This window comes from Berghia stephanieae, chromosome 2, assembly GCF_034508935.2.
Source record: "Berghia stephanieae isolate SIO BIC M18660-M18661 chromosome 2, UCSD_Bste_1.3, whole genome shotgun sequence".
NCBI lineage: Eukaryota > Metazoa > Mollusca > Gastropoda > Nudibranchia > Aeolidiidae > Berghia > Berghia stephanieae.
Window position 1 is genome coordinate 35,160,578 of NC_088361.1, and position 12,500 is coordinate 35,173,077.

At 33.0% G+C, this 12,500-nt stretch overlaps 1 protein-coding gene across 1 annotated transcript in view; it reads left to right on the forward strand.

Moving 5' to 3' along the window:
• Positions 1-12,500, forward strand: part of LOC144966776 (uncharacterized) — a 26,634-nt gene that overhangs the window by 1,781 nt on the left and 12,353 nt on the right. The window contains exons 2-3 of the mRNA XM_078903555.1: positions 8,228-8,485; positions 10,890-11,064. Coding sequence (XP_078759681.1) covers positions 8,302-8,485; positions 10,890-11,064 — 359 coding nt within the window. The 5' untranslated portion in view covers positions 8,228-8,301. The remainder of the gene's footprint in view (positions 1-8,227; positions 8,486-10,889; positions 11,065-12,500) is intronic.

Genomic DNA, 12,500 nt, shown 5'->3' on the forward strand with positions numbered 1-12,500 from the left:
TATCTGAAAGGAAACCTTTGCGACATTGATTTGGAGATAATGGCCGAAGTTCGTCGATGGTGACGAGCGAAATCGCCGGGATTCTTTGCTGACGGCATGCGCCAACTAGAAAATGTCTAATATATCAACAGCCAGTATACTTTGGACTGTTCCAAATCAACAGGCTGCTTAAGGTTAATGAGCTAAAATACTAAAATACGGGGTACGTATCTCAAAATATTTTCATTAAATGATGAACTTGTGCCTGCCAGTGTCTTTGATAACTCTTTTGGTCGGTAAATAATACAATAAATCTCAATGGGAGACCTTTGATAACTTAAAATCGAAAAGCAAAACTCAATTTATAATCTATGACAACCCCCATTCTATATAATGGACTAGTCCACTTCGATCAGAAAACTGAAATAAGACCATATTCTTGGCAGCCATTCTGATTCAGAATACGAGAAAAACGCATCAACACCAGCTAATATATCAGTTAAAATAAACAAAAGAGAAACAAATCAATAGGCTATAAATTGAAATATAATTTTGAAAATACAAATTCGATAGTCAGACTGTGAATTGACGGAACTGAAGAAAATAAACAAACTTTAGAAAGTGACCGGTTGATCAACGGATGGCAGTGATGACTCGATGACAGTGACTTGGGCAATTAAATCAAAATAAACTAATATTTATCTATTAACTTTTCAAATCATGACTGAAAACAATATATAGTAACACTTACCAATTAGTTCGTGCAAGATGTTGGCAGTTTCAGACCGTGAAGTCGCCATAACGATGAAAAAATGTGAGAGCAGTAGCTACACACACATTGCAGTAATGGCGTACGGTAGAAAAAGAAAGTGGCTTCGACCGGCTTTTTTGTAAATTGACGCAACAAGCGCCGTGGTTTTGTATTATTATGATTTTTTGATATTATAAAGAAAAAAGGCTGAATTTTAATATGATGGTAAGGGTTTTCCGATTTTTCCAGTGAAAAAGCATTTTTTTGTTATTTGAAAAATTAAAATGAGATTTTAGCCCACTTGTAGCCAACTTAGAAATTAGCCCGTGACACCACTAGAAAGAGTGATATTTCGACAACAAAAACAGACACTTCTCATGCGAATATGATTCCACGGCGCTTGTTGCCAAGACTTTAAACAGCAGTAGGTGCTCTGGACCACGATTTTTTGTGCGCGTTTGGCCGTGAAAGTATGCATATTGTAAAAAATATTTTGAAAATGTAAATATTCTTTTAACAAAATAAAAATAGCATGAAACGAAAGTGAAAAGAAAGCACTTTCGTTTGCTCAAAGTTTCATTGTCATAACTTTGATGGTTTTTATTTAATGGAGCAGTGAAGTTGACCAAAATGACCGAACTATCGGTCTCACTTGCTTACTCAGAGACGGGTTTAGACTACCTAGTGGAATAATAAATGGTACGATACGTAGCTGAGATTCTAAGCTTTCTTTTCATATATTATGTTTGGATGTGCTGTTGAAAAATAATAAAAAGTTATAACAAAAGGGTACTTACAAATCAGTATCAGCAAACCATTGTGCACTTTACACCCCCGAAAAGAGCTAGTTTATGACAATAAATTTTGTTGGCTGTCTAAAAATAATAACAAAAAGCTGAATGACGTCAACTTCGTTAGGTCTATAGACGTGATCATGCTTGACTAGTTACAGAGGTGCATCCCGTTGTCATGAAAAAAAAACAAAACATTTTCTTGCGACTTATTGTTTTTCAGACCTCAGTATTCTAACTTGAGCAAACAATAAATATATATCAGACAGCCTGTTAGTGATTCACCTCACTAAGTTATATAAATCAGACTATAAACGTTTAAAGTTACACACAGTATTGTGTGTTGGTATGTTTAATCCGACTGGTGGATGTTGTAAGTATATTACCTAAACGCATAGCATCAATAGCCTGGTGCTTCCCCTAAGAATACGTGAAAATACAATCAGAAAATCACCAAAAGAAAGTGAAAAGTGGGTCGTCTTTAGTTGTGCTCAAGGAAACGAATAATCTCATTGGTTGATTTTACCTATATTGATTGGAAATTCTATGTAAATGTATATTTCATATTGGCAATTGCCTAAATAAACCTTTTAATTGAATTGAATTGTAATAGTGCTTATAACTCATTGTTTATGCTTTTGATGTGATGGTCGTCATGCTATAGTTTACAGTTACTACAGCCCGACATTCAATCGGGCACAGTGAGTGCAGACTTAACTCGTGACGGATGCTGGCCGCATATTCTAGTATTGAGTTACATGAAAGACCTTAGGTGCTCCCACTTCAGGACATGTTTGAACAAACTGCCTCACTTGTCAATCCGTTCAAATGTGCTATATTGCAGTATCCTCTAAACGTGCTCAAAGCGCTTTACAATGGGTCTCTAGCCAACAGCAATTCTTAACACGGAGGGCAAGACACCTCTGTCAGGCGATCTTACATATGTGTATATATAATAATAATAATAATAATAATAATAATAATAATAATAATAATAATAATAATAATAATAATAATAATAATAATAATAATAATAATAATAATAATAATAATAGTAATAATAATAATAATAATAATAATAATAATAATAATAATAATAAGGGAGCGTTCACATATTACGTCATCAGCTAGGGGGGGAGGGGGGGGTCTACCCAATGTTGACATGTGTTGACATGGGGGAGGGGGGGGGGGTCAGACCCAAGATGATGTCATCAAAACATAGGCAAATTAGGCCTATTTTATTAAATGCAAGAGCTTCAGAAATGGCATTCCAAATAAATTAGCATGTTTTTTTACTTGTCACAAGATGATAAAGCGAGAGTACCACTAGGTCTTCCGATCTCAAAAAAACAAACAGCAATCCTCATGCATATGGAGTATAAAGTAAGACTTCCTGACCATGATTTTCCAATTGGTGAAAGACATAAACTAATACCATCAGTTTATGCTGGATGTTCCCTGAAAGAGGATGGAACCATTGGTTACAGTGGTCCGACGTATGTAGCAATCCGCAGTGGCAAGCACGACAGCAGTAGTGCTCTCTCCCATGCTGAAGATTTCGATGCAGTCTTGAATTTAGAAGAATTCGACGTCATCAGCAAAGTTAATGGACAAATCAAACCCCTAGTATTTGTTTCAGTGGATGGTGGTCCAGATGAGGCTCCAAAAAACGGACAGACACTCGCTGCTTGGGAGAGACATTTCAAGGCGCTGGATATTGATGCTGTATTTGTCTTTACACACGCTCCAGGTTTCAGTGCTTCTAATGAGGTGGAAAGAAGAATGGCACCGCTTTCAAAGGATACAGCATCTGTCATCTTACCATTTGATATTCATGGACGTCATCTTGATGGAAGCAACAAGACTGTTGATGTTGATCTGGAAAAAAGGAACTTTGAAGCTGCTGGAAAAATATTAGCCAATATTTGGTCCGAGACGATAATAGATGGATAGATGGATGTTTGGAAATTGAAACAGAAATTCATTCCACTAAAAGACTAATATGCTATAAAATAATTTGCCTCCTATACTATTTTAAATTACACTTTCTGAAATTTTTTTAATAGCACCTGCACCAAGTAGCCTAATTTAAATAATGTTTGTTACATTTTATCTTTGCAAATTTAAATTTTATGTCCCCATTGTATCGTAAAACATAAATTATCAACAGTTTTCTGAAATTAATAAAATGTCTGAATGTGTTTTATCAAACGTTGATAATCAATGTTTATGGTTTGAAAAATGAATAATAAATATTGTGAAATTAAAGTTATCTTTTAGTTTTTATTAAATTAGATGACGTCATCATCTGTTGGGGGAGGGGGGGGGGGTCAGGTCAATGATGACAAGTGATGACTTGGGGAGGGGGGGGGGGGTCTAAAAAGGGCAAATTTTTGATGACGTAATATGTGAACGCTCCCTAATAATAATAATAATAATAATAATAATAATAATAATAATAATAATAATAATAATAATAATAATAATAATAATAATAATAATAATAATAAATGGAATTTATATAGCGCTTTACCCAGTTGTCACAGGCTCTAAGCGCTTTACAATGATATGGAATAAAACATATTACGGTAAGACAAGTGTTGATGGAAACGTGATTCGAATTCAATTTAACAACAACAAAATATGATAATAATATTGCATCTTATGACGTAAAAAGATAAAACTTTAAGCGAGATTTGAACGTTGTCAACGAATCCGAGCATCTCGCGAGTAATGGGAGAGAATGCCAAAAATGGGGGGCCTAAAATTGAAAAGATTGTTCACCAATTTTACGCAATGTCTTGGGTTTGACAAGGATTGATTGGTCATTTCTTGACCTCAATTGTCTATTGGGGACATATATGTTAAGAAGGTCTTTAATATAGGAGGTACCTACTGTTGGTGCTCAAGGATTTGTAGACAACATTATATATATAATATATATATATATATATATATATATATATATATATATATATATATATATATATATATATATGAGCCAAGGTCAAAAGGTGCCCGTCTGATACCAGTGTTAAGAAAATTTGATTTTTACTTAATTATGGGCGGTTTTCATTGGGTTAATGCTTGTAATCAATTGATAATATGAAGAAGAGATAAAATGAGATAGCTCAACATACTCTGTTCAACAGAATATGAAATAAACAACTTAAAAGTGAAATTTGAACGCTGTTTGGTATGCGCTTAAAACGAGGTCAACGCATCACCTTTTTAGAAAGCATGTAGAAATTAAATGTGATGTTTTAGCTCATATGATTGAAATTTGACTAATAGTATAAAGTCAAAATTTACTTTTAAACGCAATTGCAGTATATTACATATCTGATTAAGTTTCATATAGAGTTCTTAAAAAGTTGGTATTGCTTGTGACCTTTGGTGTCATCAAACACAGCACAATACTAAGACTCGACACGAAACTTTAAAGCTCATATTTAATGGTTATAAAATGTTTTATTATGAGAAAAAAGCATAGATTTTCCTTCTGAACTCAAATCTTGGAGTAAATGTATTCCGTTTTGCTGATATCGAGGTTTATTGGTTTTGGTGTCATTTGTCACAAGCAACACGGCATGCGTGAACACGTGGAAGTTTGTTTCGTTAAATGGCGATTCGCAATTTTGACCCACCCTTCTTACCAGCCTTTGAAGTGCAGCACTTTCAGTTGCCTTTCCAGCGTGGCTCCATGCAGAAAAGGTAAGTTGAACGTTGGTGTCATCGCAATTTTACATTGTCACAAGCAACACTTGATATTGGATATTACAAAGTGCCACCAACAAATTATGTTTTCATTTGTTATTCTATTTACAAATAATGATATTATGACATCTCATCTCAGACTGTGATTTTGACACAATTAATCATTTCCTTGTAATTCTAATTTTTTATGTTTCAGGGTTGTATGAATCAAGAAAAAGACAAAACTCAAGCTTTTGACGAATCCAGATAAATAGAAGGGTTGTCAAGAAATTTGATTTGTTTTACTATTAACACACTAAATTACTACAAACAAGCAGATTTGAGCAGTAGTGATGTCATCGTCTGGTTACATGAATTCATTACCATGACTGATATTTATCTAGATCTAGAGTTTGTGTGACTTCTGGTACTTTTTGTGACCATTGGTGTCATTGGTTAAAATGTCACAGTTGACACTTAAGTTTGAAGTTTCTAATGTATTTCTGTTTTCATGTTCTTCAAAGCTTGAAATGTCATTGAATTCCATTTTAACAGACTGTATTAGATTTGTACAGTTGCTAATCTTGATTTATTGAGGCAAAATTGCGTTCTAGTGCCGATTTTGACCCAAGTAATACATAGCAACAATGATATTACTAATTTCTAAGTATATTTCCAATTTGAAAGTATTTAGTTTCTTCACATATTATTGAATTTCATTTTAGCATAATTGACTGTTGGCTTGGATGGTCATCTGATTTGCGGTTATTATGCTTTTTTGACTGAAAATAATGATATGGTATGGACGAAAGTGTGAGTTGGTGTTGCTTGTACATAAGTATTATTAATGGTGTCACCGGTCTTATGTCACAAGTCACATTCAGATGCTCTATTTTCCATGTATATTTCTATTTTTGAAGTCTTTGGTTTCTGAAATATTATTAAATTCCATATTTACCTGAGGTTATTACACTGGTTTGACTGAAATTAATGATATATTGTCGAAATTTCAATTTGGTATTGCCATAAGTAATGGTGTCATCGGGCTAATGTCACTAGTGACACAATGTCGCTAAATAAGATATCGATGGCCCGTTGATCAAACCTCTGAGGTAGCGTATTTGCCAATCCGCTGATTTAACCTCTGATGTCAACTTCAGAGATAAGCGCGCCCTCTTATTCTTTAGTCTCAAGATGATCAAACCTCTGATGTTAGTTCAGAGTTCAAGGGAGACGGAGAAGTACTTCCAAGCAATCAAAAACACGTCATGTAAATTGTTTTCGTGGATTAGAAAGAATGATTGTGTTTATAACTACAAAATCAATATTTCAATTTACTGTTAATAGGGTTGTATTGACATTGGACTATAATTTTGAGCATCCATAAATATCACAGCTGCTAAATAATTGTCAATTTCTAAAGTCACTATGCGACTGAACTTCAAGCCTATTATCTCCCAGTTATGCTTTACTAGTAAATATAATGTACGAAATAATGATTGGGTATTTAAAAAGATAATACACCGATCACCTGTTCTCCCTATCTCTATTAATTAAAAATAACAAAGCTCGATCATGACAATTACCCTGTTAAATCACATGTCATGTCCACCTGATGCCATCCTGATATCATACCACCATTTAAACCCCTACCCATCCTGTCCAACAAACAACAAAGATCTTTTGATTTATTTTTTTTTAAAAAAGAAAAAGAAAAAGCTAAACAAACAAAAACAAACAAACAAACAAACAAAACAAAAAAACAACAAAACAAAACAAAAAAAAAATAACATTGAGCATTTATATAGCGCAATATCCAGTAAACGCGGTCAGGGCACTTTGCAAAGGTTCCCTATATATATTAATTGTATATACATTGAAAAAAAAAACATGAACAAACTAAAAGGAAATAACAATTTTATCTTAATCTTTAAAATTTATTTAAATTTTAAAAAAATATTAATTTTCATCTCCTACATCCGTATGATGATGATGATGATGATGATGATGATGATGATGATGATGATGATGATGATGATGATGATGATGATTGCCATGCAATACAAAGTATTAAGAAACGTGTTGCAGCTCTCCTCTATCTCAAAACCCGTTGTTCAAACCTCGGAAGTGGTATCGGAGGCTTGATCGCTGTGAAAACGCCGGGCGCGACTCTGATGTCGACATCAGAGCTTTGATCAACGGATTCACGAAAACGCTACTTCAGAGGTTTGACCGTCGATATGCTTTGGTCACATTATTTCCCAATATTTTATTCCAAAAGTTTCTGAACATTGCTGGTAATAAGCATATGCAATATTGTTGTTGTTGTTAATGTACAATCATTTTTATGAAATAATATATTTGCATTCTATGTTGCTTGTGACCGATGACACCAAAAAGCAACCTTTTCTCCAATAGTTGGTAACACTATTGTACTATGATTGTTGTTGATTGTGTCTTTTCGTTTATAACTTACTAAATAAAGTTTGATACTTAACAAAAATCATTTGGTTATTGCGCTATTTGTCTCATTTTGGTGTCACCGGTCACATGTGACACCAGCAACATATAGGCATTGTTGACGTTATTATGCTGCGTTTGACCGTAATGTTATCTAAAGATCCTTTGATTCATGAAGTACAGGGTTTTTGCTGCATATATAGAAAAATAAATGGACTATTATGTCACTTTTATTTTGAGAAAAAAAATTGGCACCTTTTGACCTTGGCTCATATATATATATATATATATATATATATATATATATATATATAATATATATATATATATATATATATATATATATATATATATATATATATATATATATATATATATATAAATAAATGAGGATTTTTTTTTTTTTTTTTAATTTGTTTTATTTTGGACAGAGACAACGCTGATAACGGCCAGGTACTCGTTTTACACCGAAGAACGGTGAAGGACGAATAAACACTCCGTTATTAATTATTCATTTATTTGCATTTCTGTTTAATCGTTCCATTTCCAGATTTTAGGATGTCTTTTCTATATACCAACCTCCCTATGGATATAATACTCAGAGAGTAGGACAAGCATAGCATTATGTCATGCGAAGAGGACAAGTTTTTCATGCGACTTATCTCCGACAAGGAAACAGAAGATGTATTTTACTCTTTGATTAACAAGGAACACTGGAATCAGTCGCTCTCCAGGATCAAAGCCATTCATGAAGTTTTCCCTTCGAACATTTTCGTCATGATCAAAAGGGAAACAGAAGAAGTGATTGGTTGGTTTTTATAACAATTTTATACAAAATTGATCGATAGTAACATGTCTATATATATACCTATATTATATATATATATATATATATATATATATATATATATATATATATATATATATATATATATATGTGTGTGTGTATGAGTGTGTGTGTGCATATATATATATATATATATATATATATATATATATATATATATATATATATATATAATACAGCACGTGATCCTCCTCAAGGAGGGGGGGGGGGGGGGGGGGGGGGGGGGGGGAGGGAATGAGAAAATGTGATTTTTAAATGCTTAAAAATACGAAACTCTAGTTTTATTTTAATTGATAAAAAAAATTTACTTTATCATTCTTGTCGTAAGTTTGTTTTTGTTTTGTTTTTTGTTTTTCCGAAGAAAAGGTGCTCTATCAGAACATAACAGCTTGCAGTCGCGTGCAGGCTGTTTGTTTCTAGACATTGGTAGGGTGAATATAACATAAGCTTGTGTGTGTATTGTGTTCGTGTGTGTGTGTGTGTGTTTGTGTGTTTGTGAGTGAGAGAGAGCAAGAGAGAGCGAGCGAGCGATATATATATATATATATATATATAATATATATATATATATATATCCTTTCTTTAAAAAATATAGCATTGTGGAGAACATTGTGCTTATTTGAGTCAATAAAAAAATTGACACGGCGCACAACTCTACTGAAAGATTTGAAAATTAGAAATGTATTTTTTACAGATAGATAAACAGATAACTTGATTTCCTTTTATAATTTAAAGTCAGTTTGAAAGTTCGTTGAGTCAAACAGATATCATAAAATATGTACCAACGACGACACTTGACTCCCAAAATCAACTAATTTTGTCACTGTAAAAAGTTGTCAATTTGTGTCATCTATTTATGACATCAAGTATTATTATTACTTCCGTTGTGTTGTTGATTTAGCGGATTTCAGTCGCCATTTTGATTCTTTTTTTACTATTAGGGTTAGCTCGAGAGGTTAGTCATAAGTGTTATTAAAGGTGCTAGGGTGTTTGTTTTTCCATAAGTTAAGTAAAGGGGAGACATTCCGAAAGCTCCGACATCCACAGTATTCTTTAAATTTGTATTTTCACTGTTGATATTTTGTCAGGCATTTATTTATTCAGTTAGTCATTATATAGAAGTATTTTTAAAACTCTAGAACAAACCTGCAGTCCGAGAGTTGTTTTTTTCTATTAGAGTTAGCTCGAGAGGTTAGTCATAAGTTAAGAAAGGATTAGGGTTAGTTCGAGAGGTTAGTCATAAGTGTTATTAAAGGTGCTAGGGTGTTTGTTTTTCCATAAGTTAAGTAAAGGGGAGACATTCCGAAAGCTCCTACATCCCCAGTATTCTTTAAATTTGTATTTTCACCGTTGATATTTTGTCAGGCATTTATTTATTCAATTTGTCATTATATCTAGAAGTATTTTAAAAACTCTAGAACAAACCTTGATAGATTTGTGAAAGTTTAAAATTTCTTAATTTGACCATTGTTTTGATTTTCAGCCGCCATTTTGATTTGTTAAATATTGAAAGGTAGTGCAAAGCAGTCCGAGAGTTGTTTTTTTTTTTTTTCTATTAGGGTTAGCTCGAAAGGTTAGTCATAAGTCTTATTAAAGGTGCTAGGAAGTTTGTTTTTCCATAAGTTAAGTAAAGGGGAGACATTCCAAAAGCTCCTACATCCCCAGTATTCTTTAAATTTGTATTTTCACCTTTGATCTTTTGTCAGGCGTTTATTTATTCAATTTGTCATGATTTTTTCTATTAGGGTTAGCTCGAGATCGGATGATTTTTTTTCCCTATTAGGGTTAGTCATAAGTATTATTAAAGTGCTAGGGTGTTTGTTTTTCCCAATGGGGTTAATTAAAGGTACTAGGTTTAATTTTTTCTTGGGGTTAGTTGAGGGAATATATTATTAAATATATTATTGGGCCACACAGAAAAATCAACCGAAGATATACCAAATTACACAGACAACGTTGTTTTACCAATCTGCCCTCATTAAATGATGGTGAGTACAGTATCGAATGAAAATAGTTCTTTCCCCGCGAAATTGCGGGCTTTTTACTATTATATATATATATATATATATATATTATATATATATATATATATATATATATATATATATATATATATATAGAGAGAGAGAGAGAGAGAGAGAGAGAGAGAGAGAGAGATTGCTATTTGTATCGCCACAGGTCATGCATCTCTTACTTATTGGTCTACAAAAGAAAAGAAAAGAAATGTCCAAAAAATTATTAATGCTTTTCATTATCTACAAATTTAATTATTCCTTTCTTTAATTTATTATGACTAGGTGTATATTTATTTCATCATTGTCATGATTTTTTTTTTTAATTTGTTAATCATTTTTTCTCAATTTAGCGGTGGTAATCGCCATTCCAACACATCCAGGACAATTTATTGTTGGCGATCTGGTGGTGAGAGAGGACCATCGAAAACAAGGGCTTGGGGCAAGAATGATGCAGATGGTAGTGGAAAAACATTCGCATTTTACACTGACTCTTATATCCATGCATGGAACAGAGTCATTTTATAGGTAACACTATTACATTGATCTGCTGTCCCTCTTTCTCCCCCCCCCCCTTCCCCCACCTCCCCCCTTCAAATTGTCAACATCGCAAATTTAAGACTTCAAAGATGTTTCTGGCAGTATTGTCAACCCTAGGCCATGAAAATGTGGACAATAGAGAGCCAAAATGAGTAAGATTTTGAAAAAAATGCGTAGCTACAATCTTTCTAAAACTATAATTAGCCTTAAATTTGATGAGGGGCAATTAGACCATAATAGCATTATTATTATTATTATTAATAATAATTTAAATTAATGCATACATTTAACCTTTTTAGACAATATAAATAGTATCCACTTCCAGAATCCACTTATAAATATGATATGACGCACTCAGATAATACTATATTGAACTCCCTATATATGAACGTCCATGGCAATAAACAGATAAAAAGTGTTTGATTAAGTACACTAAAAGAGAGTATATATTATTATTATTATTATTATTATTATTATTATTATTATTATTATTATTATTATTATTATTATTATTATTATTATTATTATTATTATTATTATTATTATTATGCCTTTTGTGCCACAACATCATAAGATATCGTTGCCTAAGCATTCCACAAAGGAATATAGATAACTCATCAAACAAGATGTCTGATGTCAACAGAAATCCCCCATGTTGTCCAAGTAAGCAAATTGGGGGTTAATAATCTTGCTCAAGGAAAAAAAACGAAAGTGTCTGTAGCGGGGCTCGAACCCGGGTCATCCGGATCACAGTGCAATGCCTTAACCACTCGGTCACTTCGCCCCCAAAAGAGTGTATGATTATTAAAAATGCTTAAATAATAATTTTTTAAAATAATACGAACACTCCTAGGCCAGTGTTCATGAACGCGGACTGGATTTAGTTATTTACTAGTCTAGTAAATGCCTTGCTAGTCTTAAGCCTAAGCGGAGCAAGTGACTTAAAAAACCGGATGTCATGAACGTTTTCTAGTCTCTGGCTAGCTAGTCTCTTAACTAGAAGTGGGCGTTGTAAGGACGGTGACTAATTCGGTTATTTGTGTAGGTAACATCACGCTCTCTAGTAAACGATGGCAGGTAAGATATCAGCCTTCATACTTTGAACGCAAAAGATTTCCAAAGAGGAAATCAGCAACACATCCGGTATAGATAATATTTCGTTCCGTTTCATATTTGAACTATCTTTGCCACGATGAATCAAATCACGTGATAGTGACTGTCTACTGATAGCATCCCTAATTGCCTCGAAAAATAGAGAGTCGGGAAAAGTTAGACATGGTTCTGTCCATTTAATGTTAGGAAAAGTGTAATCTCCGACAATGACCACGCAATCAAATTTCATTCTACCTACTGACTGTAAGGTTTCTTTTATATTCCTAATGAAAGTTAATTTGTCTGAATTATGAGACCTATATATATTTCCT